The sequence below is a fragment of the Sitophilus oryzae genome, unplaced genomic scaffold (genome assembly GCF_002938485.1).
Source record: "Sitophilus oryzae breed Bouriz unplaced genomic scaffold, Soryzae_2.0 scaffold_85_pilon_pilon, whole genome shotgun sequence".
NCBI classification, from domain to species: Eukaryota; Metazoa; Arthropoda; class Insecta; order Coleoptera; family Curculionidae; genus Sitophilus; species Sitophilus oryzae.
In genome coordinates this window covers 202,631-225,364 of record NW_022147483.1, presented here as the reverse complement: position 1 = coordinate 225,364, position 22,734 = coordinate 202,631, and the positions used below count along the sequence as shown (strand labels likewise).

At 33.9% G+C, this 22,734-nt stretch overlaps 2 protein-coding genes across 5 annotated transcripts; one reads left to right on the top strand and one right to left on the bottom strand.

The window, feature by feature from the left end:
* Positions 1–1,230: 1,230 nt before the first annotated feature.
* On the bottom strand, positions 1,231–13,669 carry LOC115890059. Of its 4 annotated transcripts, none has more exons than XM_030910178.1 (23): positions 13,591–13,669; positions 12,692–12,821; positions 12,507–12,635; positions 11,266–12,454; positions 10,988–11,208; positions 10,640–10,928; positions 10,004–10,582; positions 9,813–9,949; positions 9,597–9,758; positions 7,157–7,240; positions 6,734–7,100; positions 6,418–6,675; positions 6,080–6,363; positions 5,710–6,025; positions 5,009–5,188; positions 4,759–4,947; positions 4,564–4,702; positions 4,355–4,511; positions 4,118–4,294; positions 3,257–3,497; positions 3,090–3,197; positions 1,505–1,620; positions 1,231–1,442 (listed from the first exon to the last, which is right to left on the bottom strand). In XM_030910178.1, exons 1-23 carry the CDS (start codon positions 13,663–13,665, stop codon positions 1,240–1,242), a joined length of 5,730 nt encoding a protein of 1,909 aa, XP_030766038.1. In that variant the 5' UTR covers positions 13,666–13,669; the 3' UTR covers positions 1,231–1,239. The 4 variants fall into 4 exon arrangements, with proteins under 4 accessions (XP_030766038.1, XP_030766040.1, XP_030766039.1 ...); XM_030910180.1 differs by having other exon boundaries at positions 4,139–4,294; XM_030910179.1 differs by having other exon boundaries at positions 10,988–11,202.
* Positions 7,218–9,577, top strand: LOC115890060. Its single transcript, XM_030910182.1, has 3 exons — positions 7,218–7,615; positions 7,668–7,859; positions 8,695–9,577. Exons 1-3 carry the CDS (start codon positions 7,255–7,257, stop codon positions 9,549–9,551), a joined length of 1,410 nt encoding a protein of 469 aa, XP_030766042.1. The 5' UTR covers positions 7,218–7,254; the 3' UTR covers positions 9,552–9,577.
* Positions 13,670–22,734: the final 9,065 nt, after the last annotated feature.

The following is a 22,734-nucleotide window of genomic DNA, read 5'->3' as shown; positions in this document are numbered from 1 at the left end:
AAAAACTCCAGTCCCCATGATAGATCACAGAAAAACAGTAAAAAAAAACAAGAAAATGCAAATAAATACAAAGAGAAATTGTAATTACCGTAATTTGTACTCAAATATTCAATTATGTAGTCATGTTTGATAGTTTTTCGTTAGGAAATTACAAAATAAAGTATCTAATCAATATTATTACACAAAAATATTGTAAATTCCAAGAACCGCCATGACGGTTTGCGACAATGAAAAATTTTGGAGATCAAAAAATACATAAAATAGCATAAAATAAACGGTACTCACTATTACAGAGGGTCGAGCAGAATCTTTGAAAAAGTTTGTTAATAAATAATAGACAATAAAATCATTTTTTTAGCTAGAATTTTTAAAAAAAACCAAGCGAGACCGGCCGGCGTTAATTTTCTTTGGTTAAAATTAGCAAAAGTGTTAAATTTAAATAACAGATGGCTCTGATTAAAAACTTTCTGGGATCTCGAAAAAGTAGATTTCTTTAATTTAATTAATTTTTGAAGGAATAGTATAACTATTTTCTGATAGATGTCACAACAGTCGATTTTTTTACAGAATTCTATCAAAATTACAGATTTCTGTAATTTAGAAATATGTAATTACAGAAAACTTCTTCGTCAGCAGTGTAGATTTACTAATTAACGACAAATGGCGCCACACAATAATATAGTTACAAAAGACGCCACCACGATTTATTTTGGCGCTGCGATCGTTTCCGCGGGCTTAAAGTAAAATTTGAAATAGAACAAATTAGTTTTAAAAGGAATAATAATGCGTTAAAGATCAAATACTTATTTAAAATGATTAAAATAATTTGAAGACATATTTATTAGTTGAATTTTATATAAACAGTGATAATAAATAAACTTGAGAGTATATTAAAATTGTTTTTTTCAATTAATATTGTCTTAATTTATTTAATTATTAAAAAAAGAGGTGTTTATTATTATTTTATTAATGTTCTCTGTTGATTTATTATTTTTTCAATGCGGTAAAGGAAAAAAAAGTTTTTGTTGTGAAATTATAGTACAAAACAGATCAATGTCAATATTTACGTACAAATCTCTATAAAATGCTGTTAAAATTCCTGAATGTTCTTTGCCCAACTAGAATATAAAAATAATATAAAATAAAGACACGCAACAATATAACTAAAAAAATAAAATATGCAAAATAATAAAAAAAAACTAAAAGTACAAAACACTTTATTACAAAAAATACCAAAAATTATATACATGCAACAAACAGTCTGTGACACTTGTCATCTGGGACCAGTCTCACATAAGGCACGTTACCTGATCTCATCCTGATTTTCAGCTTATTTCCTGGAGATCTCCTTATCCAGACGACATCAAACTTATCCATGATTGGCCTTAAGGTGATTTGGGTTGATATATTTTTGGGTGAAGGTAGCTGACTTGCACTACCACCTGAAAAAAAGACATTATTTTTATATTTACATTTTCTTAAGGACAAGATTATTAATTTTTACCTGTAAATCCAAGTTTTTTGCATATTTTTTCCAGGCTTGTCATGGAATACGATGGTTCGAAGCATCCAGAATGCCATATTCCAGCTGTTCTGCTCATAACTTCGCCAGCATTGGTTCTAGAAATGAAAAAATATGTTAAAACATTTGGTTTAATACACCCTATTGTGTCTTAGTGTATAATATTTCCTATAAAAATTATTTATCAAAATAAAATGACTTTTTTTTTTTCAATTTCAATTACCCTATATATCTATGATTTTGCTGTGAAAATATTTTTAAAATATACGTTACTATTGCGAGGAAAATTTTAGAAAAAAACTGGAGAGAGAATCTGTGATATAGTCTGTAAAACGAATAACTTTGAATTTGACAGTTCCCGCGGGCTTTTCTAGTGTTAATTTTATTAGGTTAGCAACTTGCTGCCGTGCTGACGCAATGCCGTCTCTAATAGAACAGCCTAGGAACGAGATTTATGACGTCACACTAGTTAGATACTACAGGTTAATAACTATGTTGTAGAATACATGGAAAACATAATTATTCCTCGATTTGTTGGTTTGTATTTTAAAAATGATATAGTTTACATAAAATATACATAATATACAGATAATAAATACAATATATATATACCTATTTATATTAATAAATACTTTGGCAGATAAACTATGAACCATACAAATGCAGCAAATGTTTTACAATATGACTGAAATCGTACTCCATAGTCAATGTAGATAGTTTTTGTGTTAAGAATAATAATTTAAAAAAATATGTGGTCATCTTTTGACAAATTTATATTAGTTTATTAATTGCAGTAAATATTATAATATATAAATAAATTTTGTGAATGCAAATAATAATACATCACTATTAGTAGATATTGAATGTTTTTTGTTAAATTAGATTGATTTTCGAACCCCAAAATTTAAAATATATTTTACATTTTACCCATTATCTTATGTACCACCTATTCATTATTTTTATATTGTAAAACATTTGCTGCATTTGTATGGTTCATGTTTATTAGCCAAAGTATTTATTACAATAAATCGGTATATATTATATTGTATTTATTAACTGTATATTATGTATATTTCATGTAAACTATATCATTTTTAAAATACAAACCAAAAATACGAGGAATAATTATGTTTCCCATGTATTCTCCAACATATTTATTAATCCGTATTATCTAACTAGCGTGACGTCATAAATCTCGCCTCGTGGCTGTTCTAATAGAGACGGCATTGGTCTAATATTTAGAAATGTCAAAAGCTGATGACATTTTACTTTTGTCAATTATGACATTTCGTGTTGATTTTTGCAAGAAGAGGAAGAATTGTCACTTGTTTTATTATTTTCCTTTTCTATTTCACGAAAGTAAAAAGAGCTACCTATCTGATTCGTTCAGGCTAGTTCAGGCACTCAATTTAAAGAATATCAGTAACTTTTTTGATAGAGGGATTTTATATTTGCCATGTTGGTAAAAATAACGGTCAAAATTCAAAGTTATTCATTTTATAGACTATATAAACTCTGGCAAGGAGCTTTTTCGAAACATTGAGCCACCCTGTATATATGTACTTACACTTCATGATTTGATGACTGTAATGACAGACAAACCGTCTCATCCTCTCCATGAGGACAATCTTTGAATCCATCACAAACCATTTCTTGTGACACGCATTTGTTACTCCTTCAACAAAAAAAAAACATATCAAAATTCATTAAAATTTTTTTATAAATAATTCATACTTTCCACACTCAAAATCGTTAAGTTTGCAACTGCAAATATCCGGATCCTCGTCAGACCTATCCATACAATGCACCACGCCGTCGCATATTTTTCCTGGATCTGTCAATTTTAAGTAATTTTTGCAAGAACATATGTCTGGTTCGTCTTCAAATTCTCCACAATTATTTGCTCTATCACAAAACGAGGATTTCGGGAAACATTTATTCGAAGAGGGACATTTTAAATCTGTTGAAGGACATACTAAAAAAGAGGAGAATTTGAAAAATAGGCACCTTAAAATTTTCATGTATGTATCTTAAAGTTTAATAAAAATATATTTGTTCTAGTGGGCCGATTTTGATGATTTTCTAAGCAATTTCCACCTAAATTATTTGGCTTTTTAGTGTTTCTTTCTAAATTAAAAAGCAAGTTCCCATCTGTCAATTATACGAGGGAAAACAAAATGTTGACATTTTAGCGAAAGTTTGAAACACCCTGTGGAATATGTTAGCAATGCAATGAATTTAAAAATCATTTTATCACCTAGCTCAATTTTTACATTCCTTGCTTTGTTAGCGTACTCCACAGGGTGTTCCAATCTTTCAACGAACTATCAACATTTTGTTTTCCCTCGTATAATTGACAGATGGAAACTTTCATTTTTAATTTAGAAAGGCATACCAAAAAGTCAAATAACTTAGCTACAAATTGCTTAAAAAACCATCAAAATCGGTTCACTAGAACACACTGTATAAAACTTTAAAAGACATGAAAATTTTAGGGTGCCAGTTGAGTGTATATTGCGCCATTAAAACTTGAGTAAACAGCCGCTAGATGGTGATACATGTAATATTTTTAACATTTTTGATTTTTTTTCTTACCACAGTTATCATTAACATTACATTGTTTTTCCTTCTCATAACACAGGGTGTTTTCTTCATCCTCTCCTCTAGTACAATCCGGAATTCCATTACAAAGTTTTTCCTTGGAAATACAGTTGCCGAGGTCACACCTAAACCCATGGCATATAATTGAAGTAATTTCCTTTGCAGGTTGTTCTAGAAAGAAAAAAATAAATTACATTAAATTAAGCTTGTTTTAAATATTTTATTTCTTACCCATAGCCGAAAATATTACATTTTTGTAATACTTTAAGCTGGTATACTTTTTCTCGTGAGAGAACCCACAATGTCCGGTTTTTTCGTTGTAGACTGCCGCAGGGTACCAGCCGTTTCGTGAATCGCAGAATATAGTACCGCTCCAGGGATGTATATCCTAAAAAAAATACACTATAATTTTTTACGTGGATTTTCAGAAAAAAATATACCTGGCAAACTTCAATTTTCTTTTCGAAACATCTATATCCAACCATACAATTTTTCATTGGTGATAATGGTACAAAAAGAGCTTGGTTATCGTTGTCTCGTCCTACAGCGTAACATTTTTCAGTTTGAAGAGTTTCTCGCCTAAAAAAAATATGTTAATATATAATTATTATTAAAAAAAACATTCAACTCTTTACCTAACATCCAGATCAGCTGATTGAACATATCTATTAAATTTTACATCATGTTCTAATCTCAGTAAAATTATATCAGTCTGATTGACCACAATGCTTTCTATTATTCTTATTATTTGCTCGTGAGGACCTCTAATAGGTAAACTCAATTTTCCTTTACCAAAAACAGCCGTTACATAGGTGAAATGTAATCTATAAAAATATTAATATCATCCTCCAAAGTATTTAATTTTTTTTAGATAAATAAAAATACTTGGTAATAGTGTTGAAGCATCCACTGGATGTTACTATCCAGAAATGATCCAGAAGCGTACCCATACACTTGAAATTTCCGTTAGAATAAATTGCCACAGTCCATGGAGAAAAATACAGCTCTTTGACTTGTTCCAGAGACTTGTAGTTCAGAGTTGAACTCATAGATACATTAGAACAGCTAATAAATAAAATAACTCTGAATTACAAGGATATTTTGACCGAGAAAAAAATTAACACAATCAGGGTTGGGTAACAACGCGTAGCAAATTAATTTTCTACGTGTATGTAGAAAAGTGCGTAGAAAATGGAGAATATTAAGTAGAAAATTTATAAAATCTGAGAACAGGTACAAAATTAATTTTGTATATATTTAAAGCCGTTTTTTTCACTTCTATTTTTTTTTAATTAATATTACCTCTTTTTCATACTATCATCGGTAGAGGCCATATTAAATACTGTTCGTTTTCAAATTGTCACCCTGTATATTAACCATTTGTATTCACAATTAGAGATATCGTTGTGATTGAAGTATTTGAAATAAATATAAACTCAAAAAAGGCTTACAATTTACAAAACTAATTTTCTACGTCTGGACATGTAAAAAATGTACAAAATTAATTTTCTACGTGTAGAAAATACGATAAAAAATATACAATTTTCCACCTACCCAACCCTGAACACAATCTGTCTTAACTTTACCTAATAAAAAGTCCTTCGCAACAATTCACGCATTCTTCTTCAACCCTCTCAGATAACCTTCCTTCTTTCATAGAATAACTGATGTTAAGACTTCGATTTTCAAGCTGGTACTTGCTGTAAGTGTGGTACTCGTCAAACCCGAGCATATTACAAATGACAGTTGACACAGAAGGTTCATCACTTGAATTTTCTGAAGAACTGTTAAAGCAGTACGGTGTCCATTGTCCTGCGTGGTTAATGGTCACTATACCGCGTGATTTGAACATTGGACGTTCATCTTTGTCCAGTGTAAGAGTGTGACCATTGGTTAAAGTTACTAGAAATACACAGAATTAAAAAAAAAATAAAAAAAAAAGAAATTAAAACATACCACAGTCTAATTCGTCTTCATTTTGAGGACAATCAGGTACACCATCGCATCTTTTGGATAAATCAATGCATTTCTGACTGAGTCTGCACACCATTTGGGTGGAATTGCATTTGATGCAGTTTTCTTCGTCAGATGCATCCCAGCAATCAGTAATACCGTCACAAATAGCACTGGCATCCATGTTTCTAACGTAGTCAGCACAAGTGCAGTTTGTTTCGTCTGTTCCATCTTCACAGTCTTCGATTTTGTTGCATCTCCTGTCCATTGGGATTATCTGTAACAAACTTAAAAAGAAAATATTTTATTATTACTATATTTTATTTTTTTAAATAACATACGTCGTGCATTTGAAATATTCCTCTTCAGAAAAAATATTTCTCATTTCTAGCAAGACATCTTCATCTTCATCTCTATCTGTTTCTTTTTCAGTTACATCCTCAATGTTATCTTCCTTTATATTTTCTAAGGTTACATTTTCACTAGTTTGATTTAAACTGCTACTCAGTAAGTTTAAATCATTTAAAGGCTCTAAAGTTTGTATTAGCGCATTCTCGATGCTCTCAGATGGGTCAGAAACCGGTCCCAAGACGCTTTTTCTATTTAAAAAAAAACATTTAATAACTTCCAAACAATAATTCAAAAAAATATCAGTACCTAGAGTGTTTAAAAACATCTTTAAATCGATTTTCACATCCTACTTCATCATCACCTAACAAACAGTCTACGATTCTATCACACCTTCTTTTCTTAGGTATACATCTTCTGGTACCATTGCAAATAAAACCTGGACATTTTTGTAAAGGACTGGTATATGCCAGTCTGTTATCTCTGGTACTTTCAGCTATCCAACCCAAGTAACGACTGACTTTGGTATAAACCCCTGGCTCATTAGGTCTTCCACAACCCTCTCCATGACTTACAATCCCTGCTAAATACCACTGACTTGGGTTGTTTGGGTTCCTGCACATCAGGGGTCCTCCCGAATCGCCTTGGCAAGCATCCTTACCTCCTTCGTTGGTACCTTCGCAAATACACGTTAAAAAATTGTTTAGTCAAAAGTTTCTATGTCAAAAATACCTGCGCAAATCTCATCTAAGTCAGAATCCTCCTTGTGGCTGCAGTGTTCGATGATCGGAACGTCAACTTCACGCATGTGATCAGCTAGAGCAAAGAAAATGGTGTCTGTATTGGACAGTTACATAGATTTCACCGAAGAACAAGAGATTATTAACAGTGCCACGCAGAAGAAGGCGGAAGTTGAGAGAGCAAAAGATGATAGAGACCGAGAGCTTGAGATGAGGATCAAGAGTATTGAAGAGTATTTTGTCAGGCTGTCCTGGCGTCATAAAAAAAGCTACATAATCGCTATGGCATCACAAACTCAGCATTCAGAAGTGCTGGTCAGGGGTCTAGCCTATATCTACACTTGTTTCGGAAAATTTGCCGCTTTTGCCGATACCAGGCCGGAAGTTAAATTGGAAGTCAATCAAATTTTGATCGATCACGACAGAACACTGGACAAAGCTTATCTCCGAGGTAAAAATTAAAAAAAACTAATTCAAAATTATTAAAAAAACGTATTTTTTAGAAATAGGTATAAACGATCTGCAATGGATTAACACGCTAAACAAGGACAAACAGTTAAAACTATTTATAGAGCTGTTGAGATTGGGTGGGAATGGCTTGAAAAGGAAGCTATATATTCCTCTGTTGGGTATATACAAAAAGTTTGTTTTAAAAGCGGAAAGTATGCAGATCTATGGCATGGCCGATGACACGGGTAAAAAAAATTGGCGCCGGGAGGCACGTATAGCCACCCATACTAAAATATGTTAATACATATCTCAAAAACTGCGACTTTGACTGATTTTGATGTTATTACAAATTTTGTTGCAAATATTATTCCTAATCTTAATGTGAAAACCGCGTTTCTCTAGCTACTGTAATTTTGGAGTTACGATTTTTAAAAAATTTTTAACACCTCCCATCCCCCCTTACCAACCCCCACCCCCTCCAAAAACTAATGACCAGATTATCGGGTGCCACAGTATTTTTGTGCCAAATTTGGTTAAAATCGGTTCAGCAGTTTGTGAGTTATCGTGTTACAGACGGACAGACAGACAGACAGACAGAGAGACACCATGAAAATATTTTGTATTTAGGTCATTTATGATCCAAACAACTCACTTTGAGTGAAACTAAAAAAACTTTTTTTTGCCGATCTTAACCATACTTATTGGTATGGTCGACTAAAAAGGCGTCATAGACGGCTGGGGAATAACAATCGATGATATTTTTATTAAAAAAATAGTTTTTTTAATAAAATCGAAAAAAAATATCGATTTTTATACATAGAAGATTTTTATACACCATATAAAAATCATTTTTACTCGTATGATCGAATGATCGAAAAAAAAACGGCGTCAGCGATGGCTGTGAAATAAAGATCGCTGTCATTTTATATATAAGTTTATATGGAAACTGGACGTCGTTTTTTTTTCGATCACACGGTAGATGACGTCTAGGACTTAATAAATTATCATCGATTGTCATTTCTCAGCCGTCTTTGACACCGTTTTTTTCGATCGTATGGTACACCTTCCATTCTTTTGTAGATTTGGAACAAATTATAGCCAATGAACTGGATGATACCGACAAATATCCGCAAGATCACCCCATGTCTGTTGAAGTTTCAAAAATGCGAAAAAAATGGGACGACTTTATAAAAAAATATCGACAAGAAGTATTCCCAATTGCTACAAAAAACGAAAAACCCGACAAAAAACCTGACAAAAAAGGCGAGAAAACATCAACGAAACCTGAAAAAACCGCCTCGAAAAAATCAAAAAAGAAAGAAAAAGAATCGGATGTAGTTCTAGACTGGATCCAGATTCTTCCGATCTGGGTAACAAAAAAGATTTTTAGTTACCTAGACCTGAAAACTCTGAAGGACATTAAAAAAGTTAACGCCTATTGGTCCTACGCGAGTGATAGTTTGATCAAAGACCGAACTTGCAGAAAATTCATCGACGAAACTTTGGAGAAATTGAAGCAAAACGTTAATCCGGAAATTTTAAAACAATGCGAGGAAGAGTTCGCGATGGAAACAGGACATAGAAGACGACTTAGTCCCGGAGACAGAAGACTAATGCTGCTGAAATCTCGAGGTGCTATAAAAGAAGAAATGAAAACAAAAATCAAAAAGTCTGAAAAGTGTAAAGAGAATATCATAACATCCCTGGCAAAATCAGAAAATGTCTGTCTGCCTATAGAAAAGTTAGATGCATTTCCAAGACTGATCAAGGAAGATTCCTTGATCTATAACGAGTTCCCTTGTTTAATGAAGGATGTAAACATCCTAATCAATATCGAGGATGATGTAAGAAGACAAAGAGACACTTTGACTTATTCTCTAAGTTGTCAGTTGAGTGATATATTCAGTGTGAGCCAAATAACTTTGGAAGATTGGTAGATAAATAAATAAATAATAAAATAATTTTAAAGGATTTTTACTTACGGTCTGCACCATGTTCCACTGTAGCACCCCATCCCACTGTGGTACAAATGGTTCCTGGACTTGGACCTTTCAAGTAACTCTTCCCTGCAGTTGCCTCAGATGGTATACATATTGGTCTGACGTATCTGTTGTACCTCACTGGTGCAGATAGTTTTATCAAAGCTAAAAAACACATTTTTATATTTATGAGAATTTCATTTTTTTTTCTAGGTCTACCAATATCGTTTCTTAAGTTGGCTTTGCTATAAAACTCATGAGGAATAATAACTTTAGCAAATCTTCTTTGGTCCATGGGGGAATACGAGAATCTTCTCAAACATCCTGCTTGAATTTCATAATAATACTTCCAATATCTGAAAAATTGGATTATCCAAACCAAAATCTTACTAACGGAGTCATAATTTTACCTGTCAACACAGTGAGAAGCTGTAAGGATCCAGGACTCACTTATAAGTACTCCTCCACAATGGAACACGCCATTTTTGTAAATTGACACTAACCAAGGCCAAGCTGCTGGCTGACTAGCCCTACCACCAACTACTCTACTTTCTTCCAGTATATTGTCGTTGGTACTGTTATCTGGAGATCTTACAGACCTCTCTAAATTCTCTATAGCTTCTTCCAAACGTTCTTGCCACAGATCATTATCAGTACTCTTCTTCGAACGTGATATTCTTGATGCGCTTCTATAAGAAATATCTTCCTCTTCATTTGAACTGTCCTTACTTCTTTCACCTTCATCAAATTTCACTTTGTAAGCCCTTTCAAGGTCGCTGAGCATGTCTTCGACGCTGGTGTCGATCTCTTGAGATCTGTAAGGGTTGTTTACTAGGAATCTAAGACCGCAATACAAAGGAGGACATTCTACAAAAGCTGCTCGGTCTTGGACGCATGTATTTACTAGACTCACTTCGTCATTTGGCAGGATATTGATGAAGAGGCCTTGGTAAGGGTTTGTAGTCAATGTCATGTGAGATTTCGGAATTCTAGAAAAATAAAAAATGAAATTTGAGTTAATTAGAGACCAAAAGAGATTAATTTACATGTTACTAGGTCCAGCTTCAACCTGGCAGACTTGCAAAGCCCAAAGTTCGGTACCAAAGCAAGTAGGGTACCATTTTCCTTTGTAGTTTCGATGCAAAAACCCTACGGAGTTTGAAATTTTGTTTACAGGAAACTGTCCGATGTGATCTGCCAAAATAGAGCAGTCCATCTCATCCTTTCCTGTAATTTCACACTGTTTGATGTTATCACATCGCTGACTGATTGGAATGCAAGTGGATTTGCGAAATCTGGACCAATCATCGCAGGAAAATTCATTCTCTTCACAACCTAATAATAAAATATATTCTTTGGTATCTATAATAAATATTTCTTGATAAAAACCCTACCAAAACATCCCTGTTCGTCATCACAATTAGGACAATCACAATATCCATCACAAACTCTCAATTTACCAACCCTATCTTTACAGGAACATTCTATTTCGTCACTAGAATCATCACATTGAACCTCACTATCACAGATATGCCTGTTCTTAAGACACTTGCTGTTATCCAGGCAAGCATGTTCTCCAATGGGACATATCAATGTTGCTTCTCTACTTCTGTTGCTAAAAAAATAATCAAAAAATGATTAGGTTCAAAAAGAATCATTTTAGAGTCCTTACTTTTGTGGTGAATCGTAATTTTCCATTAGAGTTTGCAAGTCTGAAGCCTGCCTTCTGATTTCCACTCCAGAAACACTAGCTACCTGATTGGTTGGAGCTGGAATAGGATTGCACATGTAATACTGACCTCCCGGAGATGCAACTTGAACAGGAGGACTCATACCACCTCCAAAATAGTTTGGAGGAACGAAACCTTGCATAAAAGGTGACTGCATCATCATAGGATACATAGATTGAGGTGGTGCATGCATTTGAGGCATAGTATACAAAGTCTGTGGGTTCAAAACGTACATGGGCTGGTTTTGGAACCTCGGCTGGCTTACTGGAACCACCTTGAGGAATCCTGGGTCTTGAGTAACGGCTGGATTGGGAGCTTGGACATAAGGAGGCATATAAGGATATAGACATGGGTTGAAAAAGGGTGCTTGCTGGTTAGTTGGAAGGTCTTCGTTAGTAGATGGAAAGACATCAAATTTATTTTTGTTTCTGAAATCTTGCTGGTTGGAGTTTGCACGAGATTGGGATGGCTCAGGTAAAGAATTATCATTCTCAGCAGTTGGTGATTCAGAATTTGAGACGTTAGAGTTTTTATTTAATGGAATGCTATCAGTAACAGAAGAAGGTTCATCAAATTTTGATTTTGATGTAGAATTATGATTGAAAACTGCACCAGACTTATTTTTTAGAGCTTGTAAGTCTAAACTATACTCTGTGGTACTTCCAGAATCATCAATAAAAAATCCTTGATCAATTTTATTAGTGGTAGATGAAGAAATTTCACTTTTTTCAGATGCTAATTCTGTAATAGGAGATTTTTCTGTTGCTTCATACATATTCGATTGCAAGAACAGATTCTCTTGAAGACCATCATGAAATCCTTGATACTCATCAGCATCACGTTTTTTCCTGTTCTGTACTTCATACTCCACCAAATTCTTTACCATGTCGTCAACATTACAGAACTCAATAAATTCAGGAAAATCTTCATCTTGAAATATAACACAGCAATTTTCAATTGTTGGTTTTCTTCTGCACAGGCTTAGATGATCTCTATATTTCTCAGATTGGAACATTGCATTCAATAGTTCTGGAGTTATTAGACCATTTTTTGGTTCTTCTGTAGTTGTTGTTGTAGTTTGGTATAATCTAGGACTTATTTCTACTGGTATGGTGGTAAATAAATCAAATTCTGTAAGAAAAATATTCGATTTTTTTTAAATAAGCTAATTAACTTTTGTTACCTTTATTGAGGAACCCAAATATCAAAAACGTAACTACAACCAAAAATAACGAACCCAGAACTATCATTAATCTGGTCAGATATTTTATTTCTGCCTTTTTCTTAATTTTTTCCTTTTCTATGTCATTTTCTAACAGAAAAAAAATTAGATATTTTTATGTATGAAAAAAAAACTAAAGAACTTACCACTACTATAATCATCACTTTTATTCAAATCCACCGTTGTCATCCCGTCGGGTTCTTGAAAGGGTTCAGGGCTGGGAGATTTTCTGATGTCATTATCACCATTTTTCGGTTTACCATTTTTAGCAGTATTCTTTGGAACCACCATTTTAAAGAAAAAAACGTTACATTTAATAATATAAAAAAATTAAGAATTATTTAATAATTTATTGTAAGTGTTATAAATTTATTTGCGTGTTCGTAACAATTGTAAAACAATAACTAACCCATATACCTACGCATGGTCTTGTTTTTTCTACTTAGTTGACAGAATTTCATAATGAAATAAATGTTAAAACTAAAGAGTCATCAGATTATGAATTCTAATAATATTTTTAGCCAATAAAAATATTTGTAAATAATTTTAGAAAAATATACAGGGAAGTGTAACTTTCCTGATCCTATTTCAAGATAAAACAATATAATACACAAAAAAATAGTAAAATTAAAAGGATTAGAAGATTTCCAGCACTCAAAAGCTTGAAAACGGACGCCACCCGACTAATATCGAGCCCTAATCCCTAATTTTTAGTCGGGATCACGCGTCTTCCAGGGATATTCCCCGGCAAATCGTTTTATCTAAGTCTCCCACGCATCCTGGAAGATCCCGGCATCGACGAAAAGACTGTTTGACCAAAGATTTCCGTTCTGTTTGTTCTCCCATCCTCGGCTGGATCGCCTGGAAGTTTCAGCGGAGGGAATTATGAGATAGTGTCCAGAAAGAGGAAGGGATTTAAGAAAGGAAAGCCTTAAGATGACGCGAGAATAGATTTTGTTTAGAACATTTTCAGGAAAATTTAAAATAAGCCTAGAAAATAAGCTTTTTAGTAGGTATCATAGGTTTTTTCTTCTAAAGTTTTTACCATATTAACCTTATCCAAAACATTTGAAAGACTCTGAAAAAGTCTATACCCACACCGGAAACTGAGGGTTTCCATCCATTCATCCATCCCCCAGCGACGTTGCCATATCTCATCGACGTCCTAATGGTTTTCCAATGGGCATTCGCACGCGAGATATTTACGAGCGCATTAAAATTCAACACCGCATATATCACGACCGGAGCAACACTGGAAACTCCAGGCCAAGGGATGGGGCAAGCTCGTAACTCATTGGAGGGAGTTGGGGGTGTATAAAATGGGGCGAGATGGACTTATTGGGACTATAAGCATGGCGCTGAAAAATTTTGGCATGTTTCTGGATAAAAAGACACAAAAAACAGTTCTCCTGCGACAATAATACTGTGTACTGGTAAATATTCCCAAAAATAAAGTCGAATAGCGCTAAAACTGCCGAAATCGGGCAGCGGACGTCGCTACAGAATTCCGATTATTCAAATTTACGGTTACAATAAAATTTCGCTGTAATCGAGCTTGTAATAAACTGCTCGCCGATTGCGTTTACATTCTTTTATGAGTAATGGCCCGGTCGGATCTGCGCAGCCAAAAGCGGCAAAATTAAAAATTATGTCCCTGCGCCTAAAACAAATCGAAACCCTTTCTATAAAGGGAATAAAATAGGGAAGATTTATATTAAAATATTACAGAATTTTGTTTATTGTGGAACTCTTTCATTGTTCAATAATATTATGTTGGTTTCTAAAATGTGTCTTCATAGAGAAGGAATCTATGATGCTCTTGATGGCATGTTCCATCAACATCTGCAAGCAAGTTGTCTTCTGGTACGCCCTTTGATATTTTAACTCTTACTGTGGTCGAATAGGTATTGGCAAAAACGATCCATATCTGAAGACATGGATGATTTCTTGTAAATTCGCTGGAGTTTTAACATTCAGTTTGTTGGAGAAGTTATTAATAATTAGGAAGAGATATTCTTAGTATACTGGAACTTCTCAGAGTAAAGAGTGAAGATATGGATGGCTTCTTGGATACTCACATGTATTTTAAATATCATTTTTGAGTCTTTACGAAGCTAAACAGGTACTGTTCTGGATCCAAAGTTCCATCGACATCTGAAGACATGGGTGGCTCTTGTGGAATGCAGTTTATAATTACTTTTATGGAAAACGTTTTTAAAAAATAAAGCAGATAGGGTTTAGATACAATATGGTACTCCAGATGGCATGTTCCATCCACATCTGAAGAGACTGTAGATTGTATAGTTTCAGTGCTTTGACGAATAGTGTTAACAAATTGAACAGTTGAGGTTCTTGGTATATTGGGACAACTCAAGGTATGTTCCAACAACACCTGAAGATTATGGATGCTTTCTTGAATACCTTCATCTATTTTAACTCTTATTTAGGCCAAGAACTCCTTAAAAACTCAAAGAGAAGAAGTTTTGGACACAACACTGCTTTGGGCAAAAACATTATCAAAACCTAAAGTAATTTTTTTTCCATAGGAACTGTTAAAATTGCCTTATATCTATCAAAAATATTAGATAAAATAGTACTTTAACCGCAAGGGTAGATTAAATGATACTTTAACAGCGAGGATAGGTTAAAAGCATTATTTTTCTCGCACGTTTTTTAATTGCTTCCATTTTTGAAAATTTTTGTATTCCTTTTCATAAGTTATTCGGAAATGGAAGTAGTTTGGATATGGCGTTTGTCGCCTCAGCCTGAATATCTGTTGGTAATTTAATTATTTCGTTTTGAGCAATTTCTCGCTCCAATTCAATCAGCAATCGACACGAAAGAGAATTAAAAAATATTGACTCAAAACCAAGTAGATTATTTTCTTTTATCTATGCTCAAAACTGACAACTAAAGAAACAGCTTTATTTATTTGTCAAATTACATAGAAACCAACGGCAACCCAGCACAATATTTTTTCTACTCGTAATAAATTCCTTGAAATAATAATTTCTGAATATTTTTCAAAACGTAACTCGCTATTGAAAAAAATATTGTTTATACAAGACGATAAAATACCATTTTAACGTCTTGTATAAAAAATATCTTTAATTAATAAATAATCTCCTTACATCTTCTGCAATGTTAATACGATTCAATTTTTCTCCTTTTCTCTGATGACGTGTTAATTTGGAGGAAATTAAAAAGGCCTTTCCGGTGAATTAAGAGAGAGAGGCTCCCGCCGTAAATAAACCCGGAGTGAATTAGGTGGCAGACCGCCCGAATCCGGTGACCGCGGCCTCTACCCCGGAATTTCACCCGGATTAATTGCAGCCAGGAGCCGGAACAGCTTTAATGGAGCCGCAGATACAGTGAGAAAACGATAGACTTCGAAATATCTCAGTTATTTTTGATAAATTACAAGAATATTAATTTGACTTTTTTATTTATTCATAAAAATAAAATATATTTTTTTCTGTTTTTAAGGCTTCTTCTTTTATCCGGTCGGTAACTAGAGAGCTTTTATCATTTTAAAATACATTTTTCCCTAAAAATATCATCTGCGACAACCGGGTGTCGGTTACTCGTTTTTTAAAATTGCTCGCAAATTGGCCCGAAGTGGCGCTTGTATCGCTTTCACGGCTTCTACTTCCTCTTTTGCATAATTTTTAGACATCGCCTGTCATCAAGTGTTTAACAGGAAGCTCGCGGACGTAAACAAGCTTCGATCGGACCAAACAATTCGATTTGGGATGCTGAAAACGTCACGTAAAGTTGAAAAAAGTTTGGAGTAAGGAATATTACAAAGACAACATAAGAATAAGTCACTAAATTATACTTTGTGGTATTTTTAAGAAGGGAGAATCATCAATAAAAGATCTCTGATCAATTTTAGTGGTGGTGGATGAAGAAATTCTGAAAGAATATTCTGTTGATTCTTTTTAGGAGTGAACTGGATCAAGTCCAGAAAATGTAACGCTGTGCGCGATTTTAACACACGTATTAATGTTTAGAGCAAAAAAATATTTTTTTGATGAAATGGATGACAATGAAACAAAGTCTGAACCATTTGCACCAAGTGAATCAGATTATCAGTCACCTGAAAGGTCTGATTCTATCGATTCTTAAAGTATAGTTTGATTTATCATTATTTTTACTATTACTATATCAACAAGTTAGGCTGTTTTTCTTACAAATACTTAGATATCTGACTTAACTTACAAATACTTAGATATCTAACTTAAATAATCAATAACATGATCTCAATAAAATTGCACGAGGAAGAAAAATATTATCATTTCAAATAGACGTAACGTAAAACGTAACACGCTCTAAAAAGCAACACATTAAAAATCTTCTTCCCTTTATCCCGCCTATATACCATAATTTTCATAAAAATCGGAGAAAACACTATTAATAGACAATGTGAAATTAAAAAATCCCTTAATGACGATGAATGTACCGATGAACCAATTTCTATCTAAAATTTCAAATATTTTCAGAGATAAAATGGTTCAAATCCAAAAAAGTATAAACAAACATTCTCAAAAACGACTACAGTTGTATTTTGAGATACTTTAGTGTACAATTTAAAATATAATAAAGCATTGTGTCAAGTTTCCTTCTCCACAGATTGTTTTATTTTAATTAAGTAACATTAAAAAACTTTAACTCTCATTTTCTCCATAATTATCTTCTAAGACTCTAAGATCCAGTTCATTTCGAAACCCCTCAATATGCAAAGGATGTTTTTCTGTAATTTTTGTATTCTCTTGGATACCATCATCACATCTTTGATACTCACCGACATCACGTTTTCTTCAGATCTGTACGTCATACTTCACTAAGAGTGCTCCACTGAGAGTTGGAGAGGTGGAATTTTCCATTTTTGGATGTTCCAAGCTACTGAGCTGACAATTATACCAGTACTGGTTCCGTCAAAACAGTTCTAATCATTGTCGCATTGGCATATATGCCGACGACAATATGCAGTGATGTTAGATCTACAATGACCTCCATTGCTGCTGGAAAGGTTCTTAAGAATAATAAAAATAAGAATACGTCAATCAACAAGCTAATTTTCTTCTTGGGTACGCCTATGAAGTGTGAAAACTGCTTCTTCAGTAAAATCGTCGTGGAAATATCCGACTCTGCGCCGAATATTTTTTAATATAAACGAGCGCCGCCGTAGGGCGCCAGCGTCGTTTCATCCCCCTTGATTTACGAGGGCGTCGCGCTAAAAAACGAACCTAATTTGTTACGGCGGCCCGTACATAAAGAAAACGATTTTCTTCGCCATAAATTTCCGCAGGTTTTTCATTGCCAGACGATTTTCTCGCATCCTCGATCCCCGCAACACATATTCTCGCCCGCATACGTTTACTAAAGACGGTCACACACCACGCATTACAGTTGTTATAAATTATCCTTGACTGTCTGAGACCTTGCTGTACTCTGCATTGTTGCGAGGGTTATATCTCATCTTACAGTCTAAAGGCTTTGACAAAAGTCACTATCTGAAACGGTTTTATAGAGGTTAGTTCTCCATCTCCGATATCAGTCGTACCAAAGTTTTGTTGTTGTCGTCTCGGCGCACTCAGTGATGAGATGTTCTGGTGTTTTCCGTTGGAAATATTTCCATGGAAATGGAAATATTGGAAATTTCCAAACGTGTCTCGGAAATATTGGGAATATTGGAAATATTTTTAAAAGTACTTAAATCTTGTCATTAACGATTCAAACCCGATGTTTATTAATATATCTTTCATCATTTTGTAACCCTATAAACTAGCGATGGGAACTATCGAATGAATTAGACTATCGAATGGTTACTGAATGAATGATTTCAACTATCGAATGGTTTTATTCGAATAAAATCATTCATTCATTTGTATACTAAAGCATATGTGACAACCTGGCCCTGCGACTAAATGGTTATCGTTGAGGGAATCCCTGATCAAAATTCATTTCGCTGTAAAAGCATTTTGTGTTATTAGAAGGGTAATTCAGAATAATCTTGCATTGTCCTCACTTGACGACAAAGAAAAATCCGAATTGTTGGAGTTTGTTGACAAAAGAGAAAATTTTTTTATTAAACCCATTCATTATGGTGCAGAATTACTAAATCTAAAATCAGGTTCTGAACTTGATAAAACCCAAATTCTTTTTGCCATAGAATGCATATACTTAATATATCAAAAAATAAACTCAATATAAAGGAGCAAGAAATAATAGATGAAATAGCATATTACCGTTGTAGAAGTGGCAAGTTATTTGGAAATAGCTTCATATGGAAAAATAGTTTTTGATAACCCAGTCTCCTGATGGAAAGGACTGTGTTTTTCATCTTCATTATCACAAGTAGCTTCACGAATTTTGATGATGCCAGCATCTGCGGCTGCCACGAAACGCAGTTTTAGCGTTTATAGTCATATTCATTCAAAAAAGAGAAACAGGTTTACTAATGATAGAGCCGCTAAGCTACTCTATGTATCCCACAAAGAAAACTTGCTGAAGAAAATAGGAAACGGCAATAAAAGAAGTTTGTCTAAAAATGTGCTACAATACGGATATGGTATAATCCTTTATCTTTAATTTCCTTCTTCATTTGCGTAAAAATACCTAGCCAGTTTTACATAAAACGTTAAATGCCGAACGCTTATTTTGCTACTTTTTCGGACTCTTAAATCAATAATTAACTTTTTTTTATCAAAAATATTTTAATGGAAAATCTTGCCTTAGAAAAAATAAGGATCCCACCTTGGAATTTTTATCGATTTTCTCTGTTTTTTAACGTTGTGTTTGAGCCAGTACCATCCTGAGAAATTCTTCGGAAAAGAAATATAAGTTTTTCGGGTAGACTTATTTAATACACCCTATATAAAATAAAAACTTAAAAAGAACAATTAAAGAGTGCCATTTCCGAAACTAAACCAATTAACAAATACCTCATTAAGTCCATCCCGAAGACGATTTTCGGATGATTAAGTAAACGACTGTCTGGAAAGATGAAGAAAAATAGAGGAAGCTGGCAAGAGCCAGCACTCCAAAAATGCTCTCCAATTAAATTCGGCGTGACGTTCTAAGAGTGGGAGACTAATGGTCGCCATTTTTGTTCCTTATTGTCCCCCCTGGTTCGCACTCTTATTGCTGAGAATCGGCAAGAAAACTTCGAAGCCATTTTTCGAAAGCCCTGCAGATTTAATGAAGCTCTTTTGCGATTTGTCAACGACTTAATACTAGATCGTTTGTCTTTGAGAGGGAATTGCTTGTTTTAATCGGCGGATTTTTCATCAAAAATTTAATATTAGTTACGGATGTTTTTGTATTTTACTGCTGGATTGATGTTCGAATGAAGCTTTTTGAATCTCTTAATTTAATTTACTAATTTTATAGCTAAAATAAACCAAAGTATTCTAATTTAATTAACATTTTTTAGCCAAACCGTTTAGGGAGTATAAAAATGAATTATGTTGAAAGGAAAAAACGACGACGCCATCATTTTCCTGATCCTCTTTCTGGATTTTTGCGAGCTCGCCAGATTTCCAGGCGTTAAAAAGGGTTAATAGTCCGATGTTTCCGAAATTAAATGGACCCTTTGTGTACTTAAGCCCTTCAGAGAGTAGATTTTTGGCTTAAAATTATAATTATAATAAAAAAAGTATCGGAGGGCTTGTGAAAGATATACTGTAATATTAAGAAAATTAATTTTTCTTAATTTTTTTTTTCCATAGCAACTATCAAAATTGCCTTATATCTATCAAAAATAGTAGATAAAATAGTACTTTAACCGCAAGGGAGATTAAATGATACTTTAACAGCGAGGATAGGTTAAAAACTTTATTTCTTTTCGCACGTTTTTTAATTGCTTCTATTTTTGAAAATGTTTGTATTTCTTTTCATAAGTTATTCCAGATTTAAATAGAAGTAGTTTGGATATAGCGTTTGTCGGCTCAGCCTGAATATCTGTTGGTAATTTACTTATTTCGTTTTGAGCCATTTCTGGCTCCAATTCATCAGCAATCGACACGAAAGAGAATTAAAAAATATTGATTCAAAACTGACAACTAAAGAGACAGCTTTATTTATTTGTCAAATTACATAGAAATCAACGCCAACCCAGTACAATATTTTTTCTACTCGTATTAAACTCCTTGAAATAATAATTTCTGAATATTTTTTAAAACGTAACTCGCTATAGAAAAAAAATATTGAAAAAAAAAAATTAATTAATCTTTTCGGTTAACGATAAAATACCATTTTATCATCTTGTATAAAAAAAATTTTGTCAAGTTTTATATTAATTTTTTAACTTTGACACCGTTTTTTTTTCGATCATACGGTTTATTCTATTTCATTAGAATTCACTTTCAAACAAATACAAGTCAAAAATATTCTGACCCATACAAAATACCACCCGTTTCAAGAAACACAACCTCTGCCTGTCTGTCATTACCAACCCCCCAAAAACATAAAACAACAAAGAAACCCGTAATAAACCCATTCTGCCCTTCTCACTCTACATAATTTCCCCCCAATTACCATAAATTAAACTCGCACAGCGGTGAAGAGCGCGCCGAGGAGGGGGGAGCGAGAGACATAATAAAGACGGCGCGAACGGATAGCGATAATTGTCGGGGCAGCATGCGATGCAGAACGCGAAAGGGGCACCATTACGAAGGTTAATGGGGCCCGGACATGCACGGAGTCCGTCCGTCGCCCCCCCCGTTTCGCATTAATAATCCACCATCGGTCATCGGTGTGCGACCGTGTTCCGAACAGAATTACGGCCTGGACGGTGTATATTAGGTCTGGTACTTCGGCCTGGGTGTTACTATCGATAATTAAATAACTCGATTATTTCAAATTTATTCCAAAATTAATTTAAAAAATAATCCCACATTTTTTTTTATTGAAATTGTCATTTTTACCAAGATATATTTTTTACGCAAAAAACCACGGAAATGTATATTTTTTACTCAGTAGTTTTATACAGGTGCAGACGAAAAGTTAATAATACTCTTCAAACCAGTTAAAACACATGTAGGTGGCGGCCCCGACAAGTAGGAGTAATATTCACATCAAAATCAAATTTCTCATGGCTAAAAACTCCCAGACATCCAAATATTGACGTTACTTCAGAAATTATTTGGAAAATATCGAAATAAAAATAAAACTTCTACACCCTGTATCTCCGAAACTATTACATTCATACATATTTGGGATGCAAGCGGTATTGAAGCGCTACATATAGCCTAGCTTACTCAAAAGTTAGAATAGATAGTTAAGTTGAATAGAACCAGAACCCGTATTTAGCTGGTATAATCGCAAACAAAACATCGAAATTTGTTAAGTTGGATGATGATTGTATTAAGGCCGAGAAAAGCGGAGCGTGTAGAGCGATATTTCGGTTCCGTCGGCGTTTATAGGGGCGTATCGCCGTAGCCGCGGCACAATCGTAAATTATCGTGAGCGATATCGCGAGCGCGGCCATAAATAAGGCCCGTTATTAAACGGCCGCGAATAAATTGAAAGTCGGCGTTCGGCGGGCCCCTATCTTTTATTTAACCGTTTTACCTGCCCCGGCCCGATTTATAACCGCACAATAATATTTATCGAACGGATAGGGAATTATCGCCGCGGCAATTCCAATGCAAAACGCCAAAGAAATAGTCAAAACATATGTGCACTGAACAAAAATATGAGTAATTTTACAAAAAACAAAATATATTGACATCATTATTTATAGTAATGCGTCTCACTCTACCTATATCCCTGGCAATCCCGAATTGCCATTTGCCTCTCTTAATGAGGCTGAGGGCTTTTAACCACGAGACGACTTGCCACCAGTTTAATTTGAAATTGTGGCTTTAATTTGGAATATTCAGTGGCTTTTAATGCTGAAAGGACGCTGTTCTAAGTTTGAGCGTCGTCTTGGCAAGTTCGTCCTTTTATGGTTTGGTGGTAGTTTTCGGTGAAATTATTCGGAAAGTGTAAGAGATCTTAAATTTAATTATTTTTATTGCTGTTCTTCTTGCAGGAAATATTATGAATATTGCAAAGAACTTCAAGTTTTAACAGAACATTGGCTTTTTGAAGGGTTTTGTTTTTTTCCTTTTGAGGTACGCATCTCAATAAAAGTATAAAGTGTAATTGAAACCACTAATTAACAAAAGACTAGACATTTTTC